Here is a 27773-nt window from a genome sequence, read left to right on the forward strand (position 1 = left end):
GGAGGAGGTCGATAGGAAACCAGAGGACTCAGCCGTGAGCTCCAACATTGCATATTAGACTGTTTCATGAGAATGGGCCCTTTTCTTTTTTTTTGTTTCTTTACTAACCATATAGTCAAATTAAGAATTATAAAGCTCATTTAATCGCATATTGTGTACTGTTTATTATTTCATGGAACTGATTTGTAACAGGGGACACATCATGCAGCACCACCCAATCAAGATTTCTTAAGTTTGGCCGGCCCAAGGGCTGCCTTCCCCTAGATTAAGCTGCTAGACGAATCGAGAGTTACATTTGTGGGGGCTCGTCTGTGATTGATTCCGTTGGATACTGTGTGATTACCCTGAGCATTGAACCAGTGGGGTAGATATTTGGACTCTGGATGAATTGTTAATTCACCTGTTAAGTACTGTTAAAATTGCGATTGCTGGGCAGAGGCTTGATAAAATTGCGGACGCAGCTCCCGTTTTAATGCAGACCAGCACTGATGTAGTGGTAGCTGGGATGGAGATTTCAAAGACAGGGTTCTATCATTTCTGAGGAGTGAAGGGAAGGAGTAGTTGGATTTGGAATGTTTCAGTGGTCCACGTTCCCCAGTGAAGAGTGAGAATTCTGAGTTAGTATCCTCCCTTACTTCTCTGGCGAATAAATGGAAAAATAGCCAGTTTCAAAGTCCCTGGTATGGTAGGCTCTGCCTATTCTCTGGAATAATGCCCAGCCCTAAAGGGGAGGAGGAGTTTGAGGCTTGGGCGGAGCAGACCTCTCAGTTGTTAGATGAGTGGCAGTGCTCTGATGACGTAAAGTGACAGAGATGGGTTTTATTTTATACGTTTCAATAAGATCCCCCCTCAATCTTCTAAATTCCAACGAGTACAAGCCCAGTTCATCCAGTCTTTCTTCATATGAAAGTCCTGCCATCCCAGGAATCAATCTGGTGAACCTTCTTTGTACTCCCTCTATAGCAAGGATGTCTTTCCTCAGATTAGGGGACCAAAACTGCACACAATACTCCAGGTGTGGTCTCACCAAGGCCTTGTACAACTGCAGTAGTACCTCCCTGCTCCTGTACTCGAATCCTTTTGCTATAAATGCCAGCATACCATTCGCCTTTTTCACCGCCTGCTGTACCTGCATGCCCACTTTCAATGACTGGTGTATAATGACACCCAGGTCTCGTTGCACCTCCCCTTTTCCTAATCGGCCACCATTCAGATAATAATCTGTTTTCCTATTTTTGCCACCAAAGTGGATAACTTCACATTTATCCACATTAAATTGCATCTGCCATGAATTTTCCCACTCACCCAACCTATCCAAGTCACCCTGCATCCTCTTAGCATCCTCCTCACTGTTAACACTGCCACCCAGCTTCGTGTCATCCGCAAACTTGGAGATGCTGCATTTAATTCCCTCATCCAAGTCATTAATATATATTGTAAACAACTGGGGTCCCAGCACTGAGCCTTGCGGTACCCCACTAGTCACCGCCTGCCATTCTGAAAAGGTTCCATTTATTCCCACTCTTTGCTTCCTGTCTGCTAACCAATTCTTCACCCACACCAATACCTTACCCCCAATACCGTGTGCTTTAAGTTTGCACACTAATCTCCTGTGTGGGACCTTGTCAAAAGCCTTTTGAAAATCCAAATATACCACATCCACTGGTTCTCCCCTATCCACTCTACTAGTTACATCCTCAAAAAATTTTATGAGATTCGTCAGACATGGATTTTCACAAATCCATGCTGACTTTGTCCGATCATTTCACCGCTTTCCAAATGTGCTGTTATCACATCCTTGATAACTGACTCCAGCAGTTTCTCCACCACCGACGTTAGGCTAACCGGTCTATAATTCCCCGGTTTCTCTCTCCCTCCATGCGTCAGGAGAAGGGGGAGAAGCTTTGTGCTTCTTTTCTCAGCTAGGGAGACAACTAAATTGCTTGCAGTGCAGAGGGGTCATTCAGGTGGCTGAGGTAGATCAGTTAAGAGTGGACCAGATAGGCAGGGGCGCCCAGTCCCAGGACCTCATTGCTTGGGCTCTCTGACAGTCTTGTAAGACGCGCCCCCCTCCATCTTTTGTTGAAAGAGGAGAATGCATCGGGGGCGCGGGAGGCCTCAATCAGCAGGGTACAGTCCTCAGTAGTGGCCCCCTGCGGCGAAGTGACCACGAATAGCCTACCCCGGGGAGTGGTAGAGAAGATTGTGGCAGTTGAGAGCGGAGATACGTCGGCTGTTATCAGCGGGTGTGACCCCCCCCATATGATGGAGCTGACTGGGGGTGAAGGGGCAGATCCCCCAAGGGGATGAACAATACAGAGGGCTGCTGGCAACAGGTGTCACGCCAGAAGGAGAGTGAGCCCCCGGGTACCTCAGCAGAGAGAGTCGTTGGGAAAACCTAGAGGAGACCCAGTGAGGGAATGGCCTGGTGTTCTAGGGGGAACACGTTCCCAGCAATATACCAAGGAACCCCCGAAAGCGAAAGGCCCTATTCATGAAGGCTTAGTGGGATCATGCTCCAGTGTGTCACTATGGATAGAGGGTATTTATGCTAAAGCCATACTCAACACCAGTCACGTTGTTGTACTGTTCATTTTACAACCGGTATCTGTAGCACTTACCATTAACCCCATTCAAGGCACTGGAGATCTGGGGGCTTAGTGATAGTGATTATCTGTTATGACAGTTATTTGTCAGTGAACTTGGAGTTCTCGGAGGCCAATGTGGGAGTGTCTGAGGTCCTTGATACATTAGTGCTGGTTTGTCCGGACCCTGTTGAGAAAGGCAGCGTTTCAATTCTGTTGGGGACCAACACCCCCCTTGTGAGGAAGCTGCTGGGGGCCTGCAAGGAGAAGGCTGGCGAGAGATTTCTGGGAACATTATCCATGCACCTGGTGTTTCGAGCTGCTTTTGTAGAAGTGAGTGGCTGCATTGGGCCGGATACCGAATTTGGTCGAGGGACTGTGTGGTTCATCCAGTCAAAGCCAATGGTGGTACAGCCCAGGGAAGTAACAAGAGTGATGGGGGCCCCCAAATTTCCCGGAGTGCCTGAGGGCAAGGTCCTCGTATTGGAAGCTCCGGAAGACCACAAGGGCAGTCGAGGTTTCCTGCTGGGGCACTGGTGAGGCCCGAATTGCAGAAGCCCTCAGTTGTACAGGCGAACAGGATGGCAGTGATTGTCAGGAACACTACGAAGAGGGAGGTCACCTTCAAGCGGGGGATGCCCCTGGCACATCTCTTCCTGGTGACGGTAATGTCTAGTGCCCCTGTGAGACAAGCCAGGGAGAAACTATTGGAAAAAGGGGGAAAGTTGGCCGCTGAGTCATTCAACTTTGGGGACTCCCCAGTTCCTGTGGGGTGGAAGGGGAGGTTGGTAGACAAGATAATGAAGCTGGAAGGTGTCTTTTCCACTGACGAGTTTGATGTGGGTTGTTCCAAGAGCACTTGTCACACTATCCAGGTGACCGAGGACACCCCATTAAGATAGAGGTCACGGAGACTGGCCCTTGCAGAGGTGGAGGACGTTCGGCAATATTTGTGTAAGTTGAAGGAAGCTGGGATCATCCCCAAGTCCCGAAGCCCCTATGCGTCCCCAATAGTAGTGGCCCAAAAGAAGAATGGGAAGGTACAGATGTGTGTGGACAACGGCACTCTGAACAGGCTCACTGTCCCTGACCAGTATATGGTCCCGAGGATTGAAGACGCGCTGGCCTGCCTGAGTGGTGCAAAGTGGTTCAGTGAGCTGGACTTGAGGTATGGATATTACCAGATCATGCCCCCTGGGATTTTTCCAGTTCAAAAGGATGCTCTGCGCTCGTTCCTCGGGTTCTGTGGTTACTATCGGAGGTTCATGAAATGCTACACAAAAGTGAGTCACCCGTTGAAGCAGCTTCTGTGCGGTTACCCTCACTTGGGGAAGAAAGGGAGGGGGAGAAAAGGACAGGAGGCTGGAGAGTATCTTAGCCCGTCAGAGCCCTTTCGACCAAGGTGGGATGCAAAATATGAGGAGGCCTTTCAGTCGTTGAAGGAACTGCTGACCCAGGTGCCAGTGCTGGTTTTTGTGGACCCCCGATTGCCGTATCTACTGCACATGGATGCCAGCCAAGAGGGTTTAGGGGGTGTCCTGTATCAGGATCAAGGCACCAGGTTGAGACTCATGGTATTTGTCAGCTGTAGTCTGTCGCCCTCCAAGAAAAACTATCCCATGCACTAGCTGGAATTTCTGGCATTGAAATGGGCTGTGGTGGATAAACTGAGTGACTACCTCTACAAGGCCAAGTTCGAGCGCTCCTGCCCCGGGGGTGAAGGCCATTATGTCAGTTTGCCATTACCGTGAAGGCAGACTGACAGGAGGGGCAGAATCGAACGGTGGATCAATTGGGAGGTTCTGAAGACGCCATTCCCCAAGTTTACCGTAACCTGACTGCTCTGAAGACAGATCAGCTGCTGGAATTGAGTTCTGGGGAAGTGGCAGCTGCTCAGCAAGACGACCCATGCAACGGTATCATTTGGTCCGTGGTCGAAAAGGGAGACATGGCTCAGGCAGAGAAGACGAAACACGCCGCGGTGGAGAACGGACTTGGTTGGAGTTGCGGAACTAGATCCTATACCGGATCACATCACCCCCAGACCGACCTCGTCGTTGCCAGCTGGTTCTACCAAAGTATCGGAGGATTGTGCTGAAGGCACTTCATGATGATTCTGGACATTTGGGGGTGAAAAGACCTATGGATTGCTCAGAGACTGGTTTTACTGGCACCGAATGAAGTTGGAGGTCGAAGAATACTGCAAGTCATGCATTCGATGCATACGGCGGAAGACACTGCCTACGCGGGCAGCTCCCTTGTCCCCCTCGCAGAGTGTGGGGGCCCTGAACCTGGAGTGTATGGATTTCCACCTGATGCTAGCAACGCGGCGAATGTATTAGTCATCACAGATCACTACACCAGATATGCACAGGCTTTTCCTACCAAGGACCAGAGGGTGTCCATGGTGGCCAAAGTGTTATGGGAGAAGTATTTCAATTATTATGACCTTCCCAAGCAGATACATAGTGACCGGGGACGGGATTTCAAAAGCAGGCTCATTCATGATGTATGGGGTCTTTTTTTTGTATGTTAAATTTTAAATGGCTTCTTTGTTACGTTAATCTTTTAAACTGCTGTGTATGTGGATTAAAATGGCTTCTATGTCATGTTAAATGCTGAGAAAGTCTCTAGCTAGACATTTGCTCGGGTTAGTACAGACAGCAGGGTGCTATTAGCCAATGGGTGTTCATGTTATTATTTTTTCAGGTGATAATGCTGTCTCATATGACTGGGAACGGGGGTTTTTGACGGGGAGTCGGAGGAGAGACGGGGAGGACGGCGGATGGGGTTTTTGGCGGCGAGTCGGAGGAGAGACGGGGAGGACGGAGGAGAGACGGGGAGGACGGCGGACGTGCGGAAAGGCTCCGGTCGATCACTCCAGGTGGTCCCGAGCCGTGAGTTGACAGGATCCGGGTGGTCGTCAGGAATTGATTGAGCTCCAACGATTGTGCACGAAGAACTTGGACTTTGATAAGTCTGGCGCCTTTTTTTTCCATTACTTCCTTTTCTGTATCGAACTGATATTAATTTCATAGACTTAGTAATATTTATAAAGTGTACTTGGTAAAACATACTGTGTGTGCTGGCTGATGATTGATGTTTGGGATTGATTTGGGTGGTAGTGGTACACCAACCGACCCAGCGGGAAGCGTTCAGGCCGGTGCTGGGCGGGATTTCCCCTAGACATATACGAGCCAATATAGCGGAGCGTTACAATGAGTTACTGGGTATGCATAGAGTCGAGAAGTTGAGGACCACGCCCTATCATCCGCAGGGTGATCCCCAGCCCGAGAGGTTTAATCGGACATTGCTAGACATGCTCAGGACTTTGGAGATCAGCAAGAAGAGGAGGTGGAGTCAACATACTGGACATCTGGTCCACAGTTATACCTGTACCCAAAATGAAGCTACCGGGTACTCGCCATACTATCTGATGCTCGGGCGTGAGGCGACATTGCCCATCGACCTTTGTTTTGGGACTGACAAGGATGACTTGCCACTGAAGACTTATCTGAAATATGTGTCTGACATGAGAAGAGAGCTGAAAAGGGCTTACGAATTAGCTGGGGTCGCAGCTGCCAAGCAGAGTCAAGGAAATAACAGGAGGTATGATCAAAAGGTAAGGTTCTCCCAACTCCTGCCGGGAGACCGGCTCCTCATAAGGAATTTGGGGCTACCTGGAAAGCATAAGTTGGCCAATCATTAGGCGGCTCAGCCCTATGTGGTGGAGAGTTGAATGCCAAACCTACCAGTTTTCGGGGTGAAACCAGAGGATGGGAATAGGCCTGTCAAGATTCTCCATCGGAACCACCTGCTGCCCCGGAACAAGAGGTGTTGGTAGGCCCAGAGCCCAACTTGGAGCCTACACCTAATAAGGGAACTCTGCAGAAATGCAGGACAACTGCAGGGCCCACAGCAGGACAGGTTAGGCCGGCCCCCACCCCTGAGTAGGATACTGATTCGGAGGATGAGGGCCTGGATGTGTGGGATATGCTGCCCTTTGCTAACTCCCCATTGATTGAGAAAGAGACTTCCAGGCCTCCTTCTCCCGCTGAGTCAGGTGAAGTTGTGGGGGGGGGGGGGAGGAGGGCTAACTGTGGACAGCCTGGGTTGCAGCGGGACCCTACAAGGGATGAAGCAGGGCTTGGCCATGGGACCGAGAGGTCCGAGTTGCAGGGGGGCATGAATGATAGGTCGGGGGAGGCCTCGCCAGGTAGACCGGAAGTATCCCCAGTAGTGCCTAAACCTGAAGAGTTAGGTGAGGGAGTACGGAAGTCTCAGAGAATTAGGAGACCACTGGATAGGCTGGCCAACATAGCACCAGGGGAACAGAGTGTGACCCCTACCATGTTGGGGGGAATGTCTACACCTGGATTGGACTTAGTGTTTTGCAGGAAGGATTGGCGAGTTATCTCAATGTAATGAGGACATGACTAAATTTGGTGGGGGGGGGGTGGAGTGTAACGCGCTGTAAGGTTTCACTGTTAATATAATAGTTTCTCTGTAGCAGCAATGTTTGTGTGATGACTAGAGATAACGGAGCTTTGGAATGGGGGTTATCCAATGAGTGGGATGTTGTTCTTTCTCGTGGGTCTGGGAGCAGGGATTTTGCAGTCTTTTGCCGGGGAGAGATGAGGAGAGAAGATGAGAATGGAGGGAGTTGCTAGACCGCCGGACGGAGTGGACTTAGAGTGAGGGTCCGATGGTCGGCTACGCTGGGCAGAGGTCAATGGGAAACCAGTGGACTGAACCATGAAGTCCAACATTGCACATTGGTCTGTTTCATGAGAATGGGCCGTTTTCTTTTTTTGCTTCTTTACAAATCATATAGTCAAATTAAGAACTATAAAGCTCAATCATTTAATCGCATATTGTGTACTGTCTGTTATTTCATGGTACTGATTTGTAACAGGGAACACATCATGCAGCAGCCACCCAACCAAGATTTCTTAAATTTGGCTAGGCTGTGGGCTGTCTCCCCCTAGGTTAAGCCACTAGTTGAACCAAGAGTTACATTTGTGTTGATAGCACTTTTCTAAACTTCTTGTATTCTGAAAATGTACTGGCAAGTTGTAGAACAAAACATCAAGAGAAGGAAAACAGAGACAGTTAACATCAGTGTTTAGGGAAGTACAGGAATCTATTATTAAGGACATGTTTAAGAGAGCTGTTAGTGTAACATGATTAGATGTATACACTGAGAGGGAAGGGGAAGAATTAAATAACAAGTAACATGAAAGTTACAACCAATGAGGTGCATCATGGATCAAGACTAAAGCCTCTTCTGTTACAGTCAATTTTAATAAGTATGCCATAGATGTTAACCTAGGTTTGTAGATGACACAAGATGGGCAAAGTAGGCAATAAGGGCATACAACTCTGCTAAAGGACTTGTACAGGTTTAGTGACTGGACTAAACATGGTAGATACAGTATAATGTGAGGAAATGAGGCAAACCACTTTGGTACGCAGGCTGGTAAAGCAGAAAGCATTTGAATAGTATAAGACTTAAAATGGTGGCTTTTACAGAGATTTATATTTGTATACAAAGCAACGTAAAGTTAACATATGGATATCATTAAGTAACTAAAACGAAAGGAATATTAGCTCTTTATTGCAAGAGGGTAAAGTACGCAAGTCTTGTTGCATAAGATTACAAGAACCAGAAGCAGGACTACACCATCAAGCTTGCTCCACCATTCATTAAGATCATGGTTGATTTGGTTATGGACTCAGCTCCAACTGTCTGCTTCCCCCCTCCCCCCCAATAATCCTTTGTTCCCCTTCTCAGCGCTCATGAACAAACCTAGGAGCACTACCTGATTACTTTTGCTCTCTTTTTGCACACTACTTATATAATTTACTTTTTAATATATTTCTTATTATAATTTATAGTTTTTTTAATGAATTACACTATATTGCTGCTACAAGACAACAAATTATATGATATACATTATGTAAGTGATGTTAAACCTGATTCTAATCCTACTGTGTAAATATCTGATTATTTAATCAGATGGCCTCTAATGCTTCCCTCTGCAGAGAATTCCATAGATTCAGCACTCTCTGGGAAAAGCAGTTTCTCCTCATCTCCATTCTAAGTCTACTCCCCCGAATCTTGAGGTTACACCCTTGGTTTTACTCTCACTTACCACTGCAAACAACTTTCCTGCCTCCATTTTATCTGTCCAATACATAATTTTATATGTTTCTATAAGATTCCCTCACATTCATCTGCATTGCAGCGATTATGGTCCTAGGTGACTCAATCTCTCCTCACAGGCAAACCCCCTTATCTCTGGGATCACCCAGGTGAACCTCCCCTGCACTGCCTCGAAAGCCAGAATATAATTTCTCAAGAAACAAAACCAGAACTGCACACAGTAATCCAGATGCAGCTTCGCCCGTATCTTGTACGTTTGCAACGTAACTTCCTTCATTGCTCTTAAATTCAATCCTTCTAGCATTGAAGGTCAATGTTTATTTGACTTCTTGATAATCTCTGCAGCTCCACAGAGTTTCAAAAGGACCATCTCTGAAATAGTGTTCCTCATTTGAGAAATGGTGCTTCCTTTGAATACTGTAAAATGCTATAAAGTGAATCTGTTGTGAACTGATGAGATAGATTGTGAGGTCAAGAGTCCATCTTATTGTACTAGGATGGTTTAATGACCTTATAACAGCGGGGTAGAAGCTGTCCTTGAGCCAGATGGTATATGCTTTCGGGCTTTTGTATCTTCTGCCTGACGGAAAAGAGTGAATGTCTGGGTTGGCTGGGATCTTTGATCATGCTGGCTATTTTACTGGGGCAGCAAGAAGTGCAAACAGAGTCCATGGAAGGGAGGTTGGTTTCCATGCTGTGCTGAAGGAACATTCATCTGGACATTGGTGCAATGCAATTAATCCCTATAGGAAACATTTCATTAATCGCATTGTACCAATGTCCAGATAACGTCACCGTGCACAAACTCTTGGCTGTTCGATCAAATCTGATCAGACCTCTGAAGCAGTTGAGTGAGACATGCTCCTAGGAATGCCAGGCCATTAAGATGAGGACTTGAAACCACACTTTCAGGCCAGTGATAGTCTTAAGAAAATTCTCTCTGTACCTCAATGAAAACCCAGTGGCTCTTTTAGAACTTACATTAAGCAAAGCCAAGGGTAGAATTTTAACTCACAAACAAGATAAAATGTGCAGAAGCTTGAAATCCAAGCAACACACACAAAATGCTGGAGGAACTCAAGAGACCAGGCAGCATCTTGATGAGGAGTCCGGCTTAAAACATCTAATGTACGCTTTTCCATAGATGCTGCCTGGCCTGCTGAGTTCCTCTAGCATTTTGTGTGTTGCATGGCATTTTAACTAGCTGCATCACTATCTTGTTTGGGGGGGGGTGGGGGTTGGAAGAGGAGGGCAACTGCACAGCATCAAAAAAAGCTGCAGAGTTGTAAACTTAGTCTGCTCTATCATGAGCACTAGCCTCCGTATCACTTTAAGGAGTAATGCCTCAAAAAAAGGTGGCATCCATCATGAAGGATCACCATCACCCAGGTCATGCCTTGTTCTCATTGCTACCATCAGGAAGGAGGCACACACTCAACCATTCAGGAACAGCTTTTTCCCATCTGTCATCTGGTTTCTGAATGGACATTGAACCCCTGAACACCACCTCACTGCTTTTTTATTTCTATTTTTTGCACTATTGACTTAATTTACTATATTTTTTCTATTATTATGTATTGCATTGTACTGCTGCTGCAAAGTCAACAAATTTCATGACACATGCTGGTGATATTGAACCTGATTCTGAATTTCAAATCAGCTACTGAGTTGAACATACTTCCATAAACCCCTGCCATGGGTCGAAGAGAAATCAAACATCTAGAGAGAAAGAAACAACCAAGTTCTCACCTGAATGACTGCACTGAACCAGCAAGTGTTTCCTACGTTCTTCAGTCCCACAGGGCAGTTTTCCTGTCTCTTCCGATCATATGGGTTAAGCGAGTCACTCCACACCTCTCCTTGCGTTCTTTTCAAGCTGGCCTTGTTTTCTGCGATACTGGCTTCGAGCACTCTTCGTGACAAGAAAAATGAAAATGTGCATTATAAACCAAAGGTGCCTGGACCATTAAGAAAGTAATCTAGTGCCCGTCCAACTGGAACTGGGGACAAAGTATCCCTATTTTTTCATCATATGCTTCCAAAATGTTTTCTGTAGTTTTGGAGTCTTGGAGCAGAGGGCATAACATCAGGATAGGGGGGCGCTCCTTGAAAACAGGCATGAACTGGAATTTCTTTAGCCAGAGGATGATGGCTCTGTGGAATTCATTGCCACAGACGGCTATATCTACAGCTCACAGTACGTTCGCGTGACCAGTATGTTGTAGATATAACAATCCAAAAATAATTGTCATTGCTCTTTTGAGAGAATGAGTTTTTAGCCAACCTTTCTTGAAAAGAACACAGGTAATTAAATTTACCTTACCTTTCTTGAAATGAATCTCTTTCTCTTTCATAAATTTTAAAAACTCTTAAGGCAAAGATAGTAAATTTCTGTTAAATAACTGGCTTAAGTTAAAATGGGATTTAATTTTTCTAAAGGTAGGCTTGGTAGATTTAATTTAAATAAAGGTTGTAAAATTGATTTTATTTAATACTATTTACAAGATGGAAATTTATTGACAATGTTGAATAGTAAAGTCACTAAAAACCACCAGCCAAAACAATATGAATAAAAATATAGCCTAAGACAAATTCTCTGCAAGACTTTGAAAACAAACATTTTCAAACTAAATGACATGATCAGGTTCAAATATAGGTTTAGCATGTGAAACCTGTGCCTATTTTTTGCTGCATAAAGACTTAATTCTGGATCGAACTTGAGATAAGCATACATGGGTTTCACCTTCAACTGAAGTGAATGATTTCTATCCTTGCTCGTGATGCTTGTTAAACAAGAAAAAACTTGCTCTCACATGAAAGAAGTTGAAAACTACGGCAAAATGTTCACTACTTTCCAATGAATGGCAGGGTATTCTTCTTTCACAGAAATCCAGAACTTGCCCAGGGGCAGCACAGTAAATTTCAACTTGAGTGCACGATCAGACTGCAGCTCACAGAGTTCTTCCTCTTCTCTCAAAGTCAGAAGATTGTAATTCTTCATCATTAACCTTACCAGAATTGTCCGTAGGCCTAGGCCTGGAATCCTCCTCTTCCATCTCACACCTCCTCTTCAAAAATCACAATAGCTGTCAGACATGTCTGTGAAACTCAGGGGTTAACAAAATACCCGTGTATTTTACACAAGGAGAGGCTGATGAAACAGCTCAAGTTGGGCCAGACCATTCAATGCTTGGAAAATGCACTTCATGCTCTTCATCAGCCTACTGCCCTCCCCACTCTCCCCCGTGCAACAGAGTACTAACCAATTATCTACCTATCTTGTGTCAAAAACTGTGAATGGACTCAGCCAAATAAACAGGGTCCTACTGTGCACTGCCACTCTAATGAGATTGCTAACAGGGCTGCTTGGTGACTGCCCACCACTGCAAGCACTAGCATCACGCAAAGTTCAAAAAAACGACATTTTAAAAAAATTATGATCTCTCACGGAACCCCCGTTGAGAGACCCTGCTCTAGAGTTTAAAGAGAATGGTGCAAAAAATAAAAAAACATCCAGTGAGAATGCCTTGTTAATGAGAGAGGTCAGAGGAGAATGGCCAGACTGACTGACTCAAGCTGACAGGAGGGTGACAGTAACTCAAATAACCACCCGTTACCACAGTGGTGTGCACAAGAGCATCTCCGGTCACATAACGCATCAAATCTTGAAGTGGATAGACTACAGCAGCAGAAGACTCAGTGGCAACTTTATTAGGTACAGGAGGAGGAAAGTGGATGTATTCTCCAGCTGTTGAGACGAGCTACAGTGGACTGTACATGAGCAGTGCCACAGGAGATTAACTCATTGCAAAGAGGATTCGGACAAGCAAGCTGTGTGAGTGGGTGTCTACATGGCAGATGGAATACAGTGTGGAAAATGCAAAGCAATCAAAAAAAATAAGCCTGAGTTTTTTTTAAATCCCAAAAGATTGGGAGGTGCTGCTCTTAAAATCAGAATCAGATTTATTATTACTAACTCATGATGTGGAATGTGTGTTTTGGCAGCAATATAGTACAAAGACATTAAAACATGCCTGTAAATTGAAAAATAAATATGCAAAAAGGAATACAGGGTGGTATTCATGGGCTCATGGACCATTCAGAAATCTGATGGCAGAGGGAAAGACTCTGTTCCTAAACCATTAAGTGTGGGTCTTCAGGTTCCTGTATCACCTCGACTGATACTGAGCAGAATTAGGCCATTCAGCCCATCATATCTGCTCGGCCCTTTGATCATGGCTGATTTATTTTCTCTCTCAACCCCCATTCTCAAGCCTTCTCCCAATAACCTTTGATATCCTTTTTAAATCAAGAACCTATCAACTTCCACTTTAAATAGTCTCAAACACTTTGCTTTCATGCCCTTCTATTACGGCAATGAATGGTGAGGATTACTAGTGACAGATGCTGCCTTCTAGAGGTACTATCGCTTGAAGATGTCCCTGATGGTGGAGAGGGTTGTGCCTATGATACAGTTGGCTGAGTCAACAACTCTTCTGTGACTCTGCGCATCGGGGCCTCTATACCAGGCTGTGATGCAACCAACCAGAACGCACTGCAGAGAGACAGTGTCAAAATTTAGCCTTTGGAGTAGGGCCAGAATAGAAAGTTGTTGAAACATGTTGCAATGAGCGAAGATATTTAAGAGAAATGAAACTGAAGAGCAAGAAAAAATGAAACAAAACTAAACTAAAAACAGAAACTGAATATGATGAAGTGTCTCGGTCTGAAGCATCGACCATTTATCCTTTTCCATAGATGCTGCCTGATCTGCAGAGTTTCTCCAGAGTTTTGTGTGTGTTACATTTGGTTTCCAGCACCTGAAGAACCTCATATTTGAAAAACTGAATATGAACCAGGAAAGTAAGTAATGACCATCAGAGGCAAAACTCGTAATTCACATCTTCTTCAGAAACATGAGCTCGGTCAGCACAATATAAAGAGATATCATATACAAAGGCCTGTTATGCTGTTCTGTTTATAAAGAACGGTGTAGAAAACTCAATGTGTGAATGAAGTGCCATCCTCGAAGGCAGTTCAGCTGCTTTTAAGAGGTCACAACAGTAAGCTGCTCTGAGGACTGTGAACCGTAATAAACCATTATTTATGAGCTTCGATCTGTATAATGGGCGCAGGTGGAAATGAAGCACAAACCATAAGGCATTCATCAAGAGGACCTCATTAACAATTTGATGGGTGGGAATCAATTTTTATTTGGTCCATCAATTTCTGACTGATTTTTCTTTTTAACAATGACTTCACAGGGCATTAGCGCACCAGGTCTTTAAGAAAGGTCAGGCAGCACCATCTGCACACTTTACCTGCAGTCACATGAATGTTCTTTATTGATTTTCAATTTTCTTTTAAGTGATGCATTCTAGCATATAACACACATGATAAAAAACCTCAACTAATCTGTGACTTTTTTAAAATCCCAGTCTGTGCCCTTTTGGTTACTAGCCCTCGTGCCAATTCAGATTCAGATTCATTTTTGTTTATCACATGTACATCAAAACATACAGTGAAATGTTTGATTTAATAACCAACACAATCTAAGGACATATGGGGGCAACACACGTGTTCTCACACATTCTTGCACCGACACAGCATGCCCACAATTCTCGGCGTTAACAACACAGAACACCACAAATCAGAGCACAAACAGGCAACAAAGCAACAATAACAAAGCAAGCCCCCTTTCCGGCCCCTCCCACCCACACACACACAGTCCTCCAACCCCAGGACACATCACTTTCAGCCTCTAGCCTCCAGTAAACTCTTAAGATTCCCAGACACTGCAGTTGACTTCCCCCGTGGCCTCAAAATTCCAGACTTCCGATCGACCTTCAGTTTTCTAACTTCAGTATCAACTCCAGAACTCACCAATAACAACAAGGATCCTGGATGATGAATCATAGAATGGCAGAGCAGACTCAATGGGCCAAATGGCCTACTTTTGCACCTATGTCTTATGAATGAGGACTCCAAACTCCAGGCCTGGAACTCCGTGACTATGTGGACTTCCTCTGGGTGCTCTGGTTCCCTCCCACATTCCAAAGATGTACGGATTAGGGTTAATATGTTGTAAGCATGCTATGTAAGCATGGGAAACATGGTGATTCTTGCAGGCTGCCCCCAGCACATTGCAAGACAACGATGTAAATAACGCATTTCACTGTACAGATGACAAATAAAACTTTTCTTTAACCTTTCTCTTCTCTGATACATTACAGAAGTCTTTTCTGCATCCTCATAACTATAATAGCTCTCAGCTTGTTCTCAATTAGAATTAGATTAGATTACATTCAACTTTATTGTCATTGTGCCGAGTACAGATACAAAACCAATGAAATGCATTTAGCATCTGACCAGAAATGCAAAGAATAGTGTTATTTATAAAATAACTGCGAATAAAAAAAGTGCTACAGCACACAAATATAAACGTACTGAGACAGTACAGTACGGATGCAATACTGCTTAGCGCTGTGATGAGAGGTTCAGCAGTGTCACAGCCTCAGGGAAGAAGCTCTTCCTGTGCCTGCTGGTGCGGGAGCAGAGGCTCCTGTAGTGCCTACCGGATGGGAGGAGAGTAGAAGTTCATAGTTAGGGTGAGATGCATCCCTGATAATGCTTTTCACCCTGCCCAGGCAGCGTTTATGGTAGACGTTCTCAATGGTGGGCAATTGGGTGCCAATAATCCGCTGGGCAGTTTTCACCACACGCTGGAGTGCTTTGCGATCCAATACGGGACAATTGCCATACCACACTGCGATGCAGTTGGTGAGTATGCTCTCAATGGTACAGCGGTAAAAGTCCGTCAGTATCCTGGGACAGAAGTGAGCTTTCTCCGTGATTGCTGACAATTTTTTTCCACAATTGATTCCAAGAGTCTTCATGAAACCAGGAAGAACCAAAAGATCTATTGCACTGACTTGCCAAAGATTTGCAAACATTTCTCTTCCCTTTTTGACAGGTCTGGAAATGTTTACAGGATCTCAGTCTATGATTCTCATGACCTTCTGGTTTTGCTAACACTATTTAATCCATGCAACACACATCAAAGTTGCTGGTGAACGCAGCAGGCCAGGCAGCATCTGCAGGAAGAGGTGCAGTCGACGTTTCAGGCCGAGACCCTTCGTCAGGACTAACTGAAGGAAGAATGAGTAAGGGATTTGAAAGTTGGAGGGGGAGGGGGAGATCCAAAATGATAGGAGAAGACAGGAGGGGGAGGGATAGAGCCAAGAGCTGGACAGGTGATAGGCAAAAAGGGATACGAGAGGATCATGGGACAGGAGGTCCGGGAAGAAAGACAAGGGGAGTGTGGGACCCAGAGGATGGGCAAGAGGTATATTCAGAGGGACAGAGGGAGAAAAAGGAGAGTGAGAGAAAGAATGTGTGCATAAAAATAAGTAACAGATGGGGTACGAGGGGGAGGTGGGGTCTTAGCGGAAGTTAGAGAAGTCGATGTTCATGCCATCAGGTTGGAGGCTACCCAGACGGAATATAAGGTGTTGTTCCTCCAACCTGAGTGTGGCTTCATCTTTACAGTAGAGGAGGCCGTGGATAGACATGTCAGAATGGGAATGGGATGAGGAATTAAAATGTGTGGCCACTGGGAGATCCTGCTTTCTCTGGCGGACAGAGCGTAGATGTTCAGCAAAGCGGTCTCCCAGTCTGCGTCGGGTCTCGCCAATATATAAAAGGCCACATCGGGAGCACCGGACGCAGTATATCACCCCAGTCGACTCACAGGTGAAGTGTTGCCTCACCTGGAAGGACTGTTTGGGGCCCTGAATGGTGGTAAGGGAGGAAGTGTACGGGCATGTGTAGCACTTGTTCCGCTTACACGGATAAGTGCCAGGAGGGAGATCAGTGGGGAGGGATGGGGGGGACGAATGGACAAGGGAGTTGCGTAGGGACCGATCCCTGCAGAAAGCGGGGGGGGGGGGGGGGGCGGGAAAGATGAGCTTAGTGGTGGGATCCCGTTGGAGGTGGCGGAAGTTACGGAGAATAATATGTTGGACCCGGAGGCTAGTGGGGTGGTAGGTGAGGACCAGGGGAACCCTATTCCTAGTGGGGTGGCGGGAGGGCGGAGTGAGAGCAGATGTACGTGAAATGGGGAAGATGCGTTTAAGAGCAGAGTTGATATGGAGGAAGGGAAGCCCCTTTCTTTAAAAAAGGAAGACTTCTCCCTCATCCTAGAATGAAAAGCCTCATCCTGAGAGCAGATGCGGCAGAGACGGAGGAATTGCGAGAAGGGGATGGCGTTTTTGCAAGAGACAGGTTGAGAAGAGGAATAGTCCAGATAGCTGTGCGAGTCAGTAGGCTTATAGTAGACATCAGTGGAAACACTGATTCAATGATCAGGTTTCATTCTTTAGCATCTGGCTGAAGGATGAATAATAAAGTACACAAAATTATGAGGTGTATAGATAACTACTAGCAGACTTCTTGCACCGAGGGTGGCTGAGACTAGAACAAGAAGTAATGGGTTAAAGGTGAAAGGTGAATTATTTAAGGGGAACCCTCAGGGAGAACTTCTTCACTCAGCGGGTGATGCAACTATGATGGATGTGGGTTCAATTTCAAAATTTAAGAGCAAGTTGGATAGGTACTTGAATGGGAGGGCAATGGTGGGACAGGAGTAGGCCGAATAATACCTTGGCACAGACTAGATGGACTGAGGGGCATGTTTCTGTGCTGTAGTGCTCTGTGACTCTGAGAACCCCAGCTAAAGAAAAAATCTACTTGTTTTATAAGCATTATGGATTATTACAGGAGGAAGCAACTGTGCCTCTCAAAATAGGGTGCAAGTCTATCCAATTCTAGAGAATCGAGTACTACAGGGGTTTTACACCATCTGTGGTGCCCTTCTTCAAATATGACCATGAACTGGTATCCTGTCTACCCTCCTATGGCATTATTGCAAAAGACAGAGCTCCCCCAACTGAAGTAAGCCAATTATTTATTCTTTAACCAATATTTAAAATGATTAAAGAATTGGTTAAGGTGCGGCAGGTGCGCTGGAGTCCATGCTGGGTTGGGGGCTGGCTCCTCTCATTGGCGCTGCCCTCCATTGTTCACTTGGTGGAAGCCAAGCTGGATTGCATTCGTCTATGGCTGCACCAGCACATGATGAGGAACTGGGGAGTGCTTGTTCTTGCAGAAATGTGGCTCCAGGACAACATCCAATACCATCAACCTACAGACCATACCACTCACAGACTTGGGCTACATTCTTTTTTATGTGACTGCTAGTACTGTGTTTTGCACCTTGGCCCCAGAGGAACAGCATTTTGTTTGAGTTTATTCATGTGTTTAATTGAATGATAAATAAACCTGAACTTTACCTTGTGCAAAAACAAACCATCTGGTTATTAGAGTGAGTTTTTTTGGGGAATATGATTCAGTTACACTTAAATGACTTTGGCCACCAGACTTCTATTTGACAAAGTACTGTGGATTGAGTCCACAACAATGCGCTTCCTAAAAAGGTGTGAATACCAGATGTTTCTGGCGCCATAGTTTGACTAGGTGCTGTAGTTTCGAGGACAGTATCTATACTTTATAAATATTAATTGTCTTCTATGTTAGCATGTAAAATGCCAAATAAATGTATTGTGGATTTAACTTGCATTCCTAAAGGCTGTGGATATCAACCCAGACACGTTGGCGTCAGAAGGAAAGGATGAAGTCAGAAGGTGTGATGTTTGTAGGTAGCTTCAAAAGGAAGCATTGTCTATAACTTTTTAAGTAGCAATTGCTTTTGCGTTAGCATATAAATATCGAGCCCACATTGGGCTAGCAGGCCTTTCTACCGAAAGCGTCTCCATTCGTATAATGCCTGCTGTACCTTGTTGTGTCGAATAAAGAAGCTGCTTTGTATTTACCAGCAACTTTGTCTCTCTGGTGATTTCGACCATGTTACAATATGGTCATTACTACATTGCCGTTTCTGGGAGCTTATGGTGTACAAATTAACCAATGTTTTTTAATATTAGTTACATTTCACAGGTACTTGAATCTAAAATACTGGTGGGATATCAAACTTCAAAGCTCAACGTTCAAAGTAAGTTTATTATCAAAGTACATATATGTCACCATATTCTGCCCGAAGATTCGTTTTCTTGCAGGCATTTATGGAAAAATAAATAAAATACAATTTCTAAAAAAAACTGATGAAAAACTAATGAAAAGACTGACATAAACCAATGTGTAAAAGAAGACAAATTGTGCAAATACTAAATAATTAAGCAAATAAATCACTACTGAGAAAATGAGTTGCAAAGTCCTTGAAAGTGAATTGAAAGGCTGTGGAATCAGTTCAGAGTTGAGGTGAGCCAAGTTACTCACACTGGGTCAGGAGCCTGATGATTGTACTATTACTGAACCTGGTGCTGTGGGACCCAAGGCACCTGAACATCCTTCCTAATGATAGTGCGAAGAGAGCTTGGTCTGGATAGTGGGGGCCCTTGATGACGGATGCTGCTTTCTGGTAGCAGTGCTCCTTGTAGATGTGCTTAGTGGTAGGGAGGGGTTTACCTGTGATGGACTGGGGTGTATCTACCACATTCTGTAGATATAGTGAGGTTAATTAATGCTCTTTCTGTTCTTGTTTTCAAATATTCACAGTATTTTGCTAAACTAACCTCTTAACTTAGATTTCACAACAGGTTTCTAAGGTCATAAGACATGGAAGTGTTAAGATCACGTTCTTGTTGTTTATAATGTCCACTGTGTTCCATAACACTGTTGTCATTTACACTCCCACATTCCTATCCAAGACCACCACTTCACCCAAAAACCATGCTCATCACAGTCATCCCTCATTCTGTCCTGGAATCCGAAAGATACCTTTATTGCACAATCTACAAATTTGAATAAGTCAACCAACATGAGACGTGAATTAGCTAAGATAGGTATGAGACTTGAATTAGCTAAGATAGACTGGCAAATGATACTTAAAGGGTTGACAGTGGATATGCAATGGCAAGCATTTAAAGATCTCTGGACGAACTACAACAATTGTTCACCCCAGTTTGGCAAAAGAATAAATCAGGGAAGGTAGTGCACCCGTGGCTGACAAGGGAAATTAGGGATAGTATCAATTCCAAAGAAGAAGCATACAAATTAGCCAGAAAAAGCAGCTCACCTGAGGACTGGGAGAAATTCAGAGTCCAGCAGAGGAGGACAAAGGGCTTAATTCCGAAAGGGAAAAAAGATTATGAGAGAAAACTGGCAGGGAACATAAAAACTGACTGTAAAAGCTTTTATAGATAAGTGAAGTGAAAAAGATTGGTTAAGACAAATGTAGGTCCCCGACAGACAGAAAGAGGTGAAATGCTTATAGGGAAGAAGGACATGGCAGACCAATTGAATAACTACTTTGGTTCTGTCTTCACGAAGGAGGACATAAATAATCTTCCGGAAATAGTAGGGGACAGAGGGTCTAGTGAGATGGAGGAACTGAGGGAAATACATGTTAGTAGGGAAGTGGTGTTAGGTAAATTAAAGGGATTAAAGGCAGATAGATCCCCAGGGCCAGATGGTCTGCATCCCAGAGTGCTTAAGGAAGTAGCCCAAGAAATAGTGGATGCATTAATGATAATTTTTCAAAACTCTTTAGATTCTGGACTAGTTCCTGAGGATTGGAAGATGGCTAATGTAACCCCGCTTTTTAAAAAAGGAGGGAGAGAGAAACCGGGGATTTATAGACCGGTTAGCCTAACATCAGTGGTGGGGAAAATGCTAGAGTCAGTTATCAAAGATGTGATAACAGCACATTTGGAAAGCGGTGAAATCATCGGACAAAGTCAGCATGGATTTGTGAAAGAAAAATCATGTCTGACGAATCTCAGAGAATTTTTTGAGGATGTAACTAGTAGAGTGGATAGGGGAGAACCAGTGGATGTGGTATATTTGGATTTTCAAAAGGCCTTTGACAAGGTCTCACACAGGAGATTAGTGTGCAAACTTAAAGCACACGGTATTGGGGGTAAGGTAGAGAATTGGTTGGCAGACAGGAAGCAAAGAATGGGAATAAACGGGACCTTTTCAGAATGGCAGGCAGTGACTAGTGGGGTACCGCAAGGCTCAGTGCTGGGACCCCAGTTGTTTACAATATATATTAATGACTTAGACGAGGGAATTAAATGCAGCATCTCCAAGTTTGCGGATGACACGAAGCTGGGCGGCAGTGTTAGCTGTGAGGAGGATGCTAAGAGGATGCAGGGTGACTTGGATAGGTTAGGTGAGTGGGCAAATTCATGGCAGATGCAATTTAATGTGGATAAATGTGAAGTTATCCACTTTGGTGGCAAAAACAGGAAAACAGATTATTATCTGAATGGTGGCCGATTAGGAAAAGGGGAGGTGCAACGAGACCTGGGTGTCATTATACACCAGTCTTTGAAAGTGGGCATGCAGGTACAGCAGGTGGTGAAAAAGGCGAATGGTATGCTAGCATTCATAGCAAGAAGATTCAAGTACAGGAGCAGGGAGGTACTACTGCAGTTGTACAAGGCCTTGGTGAGACCACACCTGGAGTATTGTGTGCAGTTCTGGTCCCCTAATCTGAGGAAAGACATTCTTGCCATAGGGGGAGTACAAAGAAGGTTCACCAGATTGATTCCTGGGATGGCAGGACTTTCGTATGATGAAAGACTGGATCGACTAGGCTTATACTCGTTGGAATTTAGAAGATTGAGGGGGGATCTTATTGAAACGTATAAAATCCTAAAGGGATTGGACAGGCTAGATGCAGGAAGCTTGTTCCCGATGTTGGGGAAGTCCAGAACGAGGGGTCACAGTTTGAGGATAAAGAGGAAGCCTTTTAGGACTGAGATTAGGAAAAACTTCTTCACACAGAGAGTGGTGAATCTGTGGAATTCTCTGCCACAAGAAACAGTTGAGGCCAGTTCATTGGCTATATTTAATAGGGAGTTAGATATGGCCCTTGTGGCTAAAGAGATCAGGGGGTATGGAGGGAAGGCTGGTACAGGGTTCTGAGTTGGATGATCAGCCATGATTGTACTGAATGGTGGTGCAGGCTTGAAGGGCTGAATGGCCTACTCCTGCACCTATTTTCTATGTTTCTACATTTTTGCTAATAAGCGTGTCCTCATTAATGTACTTCACTCAATTTAAAATGATCTATTAAATAGTGGAACACACACAAAATGATGGAGGAATTCAGCAGGTCAGGCAACATCTATGGAGAGGAATATTTCTCCAGTATTTTGTCTGCGCGTGTTGTTCAAGATGTGCAGATTGCGAACCGGGTGTTTGGATGACGATTTAGGCACTGGGCCAGATTCAAAAGGTCATGGCGTCAGGGCTCAAGGCAAGGGATGGGCCACTTCAGCTTGCTTCTCTGTAATGTTTACTCTGTTCTGCACTGAACTAAAGGTCCGTGGACAGACTCTCTGTGGACTTCAGTTCAGAACGCTATTTTCTTGTGTTTATTGTTCGTAAGATTTGTTTTTTTTTCCCCTCTATCTGGATGTTTGACTGTTCTTTTTTTTAAAAAAAATTGATTCTTTTGTGTCCTTTTGCTTTGTGGTTGTCTGTAAGGAGATGAATCTCAAGGTTGTATATACACACACACACACACTTTAGTAACAAATGTACTTTGAACTTTGAACTAGTGGACCATGGTTTCTTGATATATTATACAATGTTTGATTATACCTAGCCTGCACTTCTTCCTCGTTATTGGTACCAAATCTCACTGACAGTTGTCATTAGCACTGGCAGAGTGCAAAGCCCAAACAAAATTATAACACAATTAGTAAACAGCATTCACACAGGCAGATATACTCAGGCTCATCTATCCGGGCCCAACATATTGATTCAATTACATAGAAGGTGCGACAGCACCTCTATTTCATTAGGAGTTTGAGGAGATTTGGTATGTCACCAAGTAGTCTAGCAAATTCTACAGATGAACCGTAGAGAGCATCCTCACTATTTGCATCACTGTCTGGTTACTCCACAGGAGTGGAAAAATAATCAGTGTTGTAAACTCAGCCAACTCCATCATGGACACCAGCCTCACCAGTATTAAGGGAAAATTCAAAAGACGATGCCTCAGTAAGGCAACATCCATCATTAAGGACCCCCACCACCTAGAACATGCTCTTTTTTCACTACTACCTTTCCAGTTCTGATGAAAGGTCTTAGTCTGAAACATTGACTGTTTACTCCTTATGAAAAATGCAGCCTGACCTGTTTAATGCCTCTGGCATTTTATGTGTGTGTTGCTCTGGATTTTCAGCATCCGCAGAACCTCATGTTTTTGAAATGGGCAGTTGCTTAATTAGCCCACCCTGCTGACTCAGGTAGAGGTCCCAGTCTTGTGTCTATGACACTTGAATACTTAAGAACAGAATTAAGGAAACAAGCACTGGGAGGAATTTGTATTGTGTCTTGAAAGTTTAGTCGTTCTTATACAATTATTCTCACGTAACAACACCTGGGGCAAAGTCACAAAGCAGAAATTTCTCCATCCCAGCTTCATCATTCATGAGGATTTGGTAAGATAGCCTCCGAGCCACTTACCTGCTGATGGCTTGTTCTTCATCTGTTATACCAGTCTCCCTGAATGCACGATTAGATTCCTCCAAACTTAGAGCAATTGCCCTCTGCAGGTCATCCTTGTCATCTCCGGTGAGGTCAATGACATCTGAAACCATCACAAATACAATCATCCAATTAGAATTTTATTTTTAGTGGGGAGAAGTTGTTGGATTGAATGAAGAACAAGGATCAGACTGTATAGGTAACAAGATTCTGCCATGTGTAGCAACAAGGTTTGCAATCAGTGGACCAAGAGAGGCAATTAGGTAATGAAGATCCAGTAAGATATTCAAACATTCTCTTCTTTTTAAACACAAGTCATCCTGCAACTGCTGGAAATCTTAAGCAGCATGCACAAAATGTCAGTCAGGCAGCATCTATGGAGGGGAATAAGCTGTCGATGTTTTGGGCCAAGACGCTTCAGGAGGAGTGGAAAGGAAGACGGTAGAAGCCAGAATAAGGAGGTGGGCGGGGGGGGGGGAGAGAGGAGATGGAGTACAAGCTGACAGGTGAGACTTAAGAAGGAAGAATATAAGAGGAGAATTTAGTGGACCATGGAAGGGAAGGAGGAGGGGAACTTGACATATCAGAATGGAAACAGTATTGAAATTGGTGGCCACTGGGTGATCTTGCCTTTTATGGTGGACACAGAAAAGGTTATCGACAGTGGTCCCCCAAACTGCATCATGTCTTATTGATGTAGAGGAGGCCATTCCAGGAGCACTGGGTAGATGTCTGTACATGGCCTCCTCTAAGATGAGGCAAAATGCAGATAGCAGCAGTAACACCTCATATTTTGTCTGGATAACCTCTAACCTCTTGGCATCGACATTGATTTCTCCAACTTCCAGTAATTCTTGCCCCTCACTTTTTCATTTCCCATTCTGGTTACCCTCCCACCTCTTCTCATCTCCTCACCTTCCTCTGGTTCCCCTCCTCCTTCCCATTTCCCCATGGTCTACTCTCCTCTCAGCTTCCTTCTCCTTCAAGTCCTTTACTTTTTCCACCTGTCTCCCAGCTTCTTACTGCAACCCCCAGCTAATTTCCCTCTCACCTGGCCTCCACTATCACCTGCCAGCTTGCATTCCTTTCCCTCCCCCCACATTCTTACTCTGGCTTCTTCCCCCTTTCTTTCTAGTTCTGATCAAGGGTCTCTGCCCGAAATGTCAACTGTTACTTTACATGCATTTGCAGCCTAACAGATACAGGCTACATCCACACCCATCTGGGCTGAGAAATAGCAGATGGAATTTAATGCAGACAAGTGTGAGGTGTTGCACTTCCGGACGACAGACCAAGGTAGGATTAACACAGCGAATGGTAGGGAACTGAGGAGTGCAGTAGAACAGAGGGACATAGGAATACATAATCCCTTGAATGTGGCGTAACATGTAGATCGGGTCACAAAGAGAGCTTTTGCCACTTTAGTCTTCATAAATCTGAGCTGTGAGTACAAGAGTTGGGATGTTATGTTGAGGTTGTACAACCACCCACCCCTCCACCTTTCACCTGGCCTCACCAATCACCCATTAGCTATGCTCCTTTATTTCTCCTCCACCTTCTTATTCGGTCTCCGTCTCCCTTCCTTTCCAGTCCTGATGAAGGGTCTTGGCCTAAAAACATCGCCTGTTTATTAATTTCCAAAGATGCTGCCTAACTTGCTGAGTTCCTCAAGCATTTTGTATGTGTTGCTAAAGAACTTCAAGAGCTACATAGGTCCTGCAGCTCAGATAAACAAGTTACAGGTTCAGGTGGGATATCAGAATCATTACGCTTGGAAATGGGTCAGCTCTTGGAATGGAACTCAGCAAAAAGAATAAATTGGCAAAAAAAACAGGAAATAGAGTGCCTGAAAGAGTGCCGGTCACAAACTGAAGAACAGTACTGTCCAAAAGTCTTCGGTACATATAGATAGCTAGGTGCCAAGACTTTTGCACAGTACTGTAGTAATTTTATGTATTGTACTGTACTGCTATTACAAAGAAAAATCATGACATATGTGAGTGATTATAAACCTGATTCTGATATGGGTCTCTATTGTGCACTGGAGTGAACAGGGAAAGGGAGAGGGGAGGGAGCAGGAAGCACCAGAGAAATATTCTGTAATGACCAATTAACCAATTGCCTGGAATCAAATGCCCTTCCCTGGTGTCTCAGGGCTGGGTGTGTCTACATTCGTGCCAACACCCTGCCTCTGGCACTCCTCTGTCACCTGTCCTACACCTTAACTGCGGTGCTCCAACCTCACATTCCCAATGTCATTTGCTTCCACCAGATTTGCTCCCGGTTGACAAATACAGTACTGTGCAAAAGTCTTAGGCACTCCTCTCTGTATCTATATCTCAGACTTTTGCACAGTTCTGTAGATTTATTTGAAACAAAATAAAGCAAGACTATGACGAAAGAGCAGGAAAAGTGGGAATAATTAGTTGGCTTGGAGCTGCCATCAGCCCAACAAGCTAAGCGACCTTACAACTTAGCATAGTGGTCAGATCAACATTACTACAGCTTAGAGCATTCCGGAGTCTGAAGTTCAATTCTGGCATCATCCCAAAGGAGTCTGCATGTTCTCTCGTGACCATGTGGGTCTCCTCTGGGTGCTCTGGATTCCTCCCACAGTCCAAAGACGTACTGGTTAGGAGGTTGACTGGTTATGGTAAATTGTCCTGTGATTAAGCTAGGATAAAACAGGTGGGACGCTGAGCAGTGCGGCACCTTGGGCTGGAAGGACCTGTTCCGTTCTAAAAAAAAAACTCCAATGAAAGAGAACAGAAAGTGAAAGTAACAAATATGTTCATTTCGCAATATCAATATCATACAAGGCTGCAAAACCTGGAAACCCCCAGTTTCAATTCCTGATCTGTTCTAAATGTAGTTATCTCTGGAAAAAGTAGCTCACCAGTGACTCACATTGTCCGAGAACAGGACTAGGCTCCCTTGTAGTAGGATGGCTGACTACAGGGTTGGGCTTCCTTATAGTCAGGGTGTCTGACTACAGGGTTGGGCTCCCTTATGGTCAGCGTGTCCGACTACAGGGTTTGGCTCCCTTATAGTCAGGGTGTCCGACTACAGAGTTGGGCACTCTCACAGTCAGGGTGTCCGACTACAGGACTGGACTCCCTTATAGTCAGGGTGTCCGACTACAGGGTTGGGCACTCTCACAGTCAGGGTATCTGACTACAGGATTGGGCTCCCTTATAGTCAGGGTGTCCGAATACAGGGTTGGGCTCTCTTATAGTCAGGGTATCTGACTACAGGATTGGGCTCCCTTATGGTCAGGGTGTCTGACTATAGGATTGGGCTCTCTGACAGTCAGATGTGTCTGACTACAGGATTGGATTCCCTTATATGAGGGTGTCTGACTACAGGGTTGGGCTCCCTTATGGTCAGCGTGTCCGACTACAGGGTTCGGCTCCCTTATAGTCAGGGTGTCCGACTACAGGGTTGGGCACCCTCACAGTCAGGGTGTCCGACTACAGGACTGGACTCCCTTATAGTCAGGGTGTCCGAATACAGGGTTGGGCTCTCTTATAGTCAGGGTATCTGACTACAGGATTGGGCTCCCTTATGGTCAGGGTGTCTGACTACAGGATTGGGCTCTCTGACAGTCAGGGTGTCTGGCTACAGGATTGGGCTCTCTGACAGTCAGGGTATCTGACTACAGGATTGGGCTCTCTGACAGTCAGGGTATCTGACTACATGATTGGGCTCTCTTACAGTCAGGGTATCTGACGACATGATTGGGCTCTCTGACAGTCAGGGTATCTGACTACAGGATTGGGCTCTCTGACAGTAAGGGTGTCTGACTACAGGGTTAGGCTCCCTTATGGTCAGGGTGTCTGACTACAGGATTGGGCTCTCTGACAGTCAGGGTGCCTGACTACAGGGTTGGGCTCTCTGACAGTCAGGGTGTCCGACTACAGGATTGGGCTTCCTTATGGTCAGGGTGTCCGACTACAGGGTTGGGCTCTCTGACAGTCAGGGTGTCTGACTACAGGATTGGGCTCTCTGACAGTAAGGGTGTCTGACTACAGGATTGGGCTCTCTGACAGTCAGGGTGTCTGACTATAGGATTGGGCTCTCTGACAGTCAGGGTGTCGGCCTGCAGGGTTGGGCTCTCTGACAGTCAGGGTATCTGACTACAGGGTTGGGCTCTCTGACAGTCAGGGTGTCTGACTACAGGGTTAGGCTCCCTTATGGTCAGGGTGTCTGACTACAGGATTGGGCTCTCTGACAGTAAGGGTGTCTGACTACAGGGTTAGGCTCCCTTATGGTCAGGGTGTCTGACTACAGGATTGGGCTCTCTGACAGTCAGGGTGCCTGACTACAGGGTTGGGCTCTCTGACAGTCAGGGTGTCTGACTACAGGATTGGGCTCTCTGACAGTAAGGGTGTCTGACTACAGGATTGGGCTCTCTGACAGTCAGGGTGTCTGACTATAGGATT

At 45.1% G+C, this 27773-nt stretch overlaps 1 protein-coding gene across 4 annotated transcripts in view; it reads right to left on the reverse strand.

The window, feature by feature from the left end:
* usp25 (ubiquitin specific peptidase 25) overlaps window positions 1–27773 on the reverse strand; it is a 243587-nt gene that overhangs the window by 151686 nt on the left and 64128 nt on the right. For all 4 annotated transcript variants that reach the window (XM_063050256.1, XM_063050258.1, XM_063050257.1 and 1 more), the window contains exons 4-5: window positions 23311–23434; window positions 10501–10663 (exon numbers count right to left, since the gene is read on the reverse strand). In XM_063050256.1, the coding sequence (XP_062906326.1) occupies window positions 10501–10663; window positions 23311–23434 (287 nt within the window). The remainder of the gene's footprint in view (window positions 1–10500; window positions 10664–23310; window positions 23435–27773) is intronic.

The sequence above is a fragment of the Mobula hypostoma genome, chromosome 6 (genome assembly GCF_963921235.1).
Source record: "Mobula hypostoma chromosome 6, sMobHyp1.1, whole genome shotgun sequence".
NCBI lineage: Eukaryota > Metazoa > Chordata > Chondrichthyes > Myliobatiformes > Myliobatidae > Mobula > Mobula hypostoma.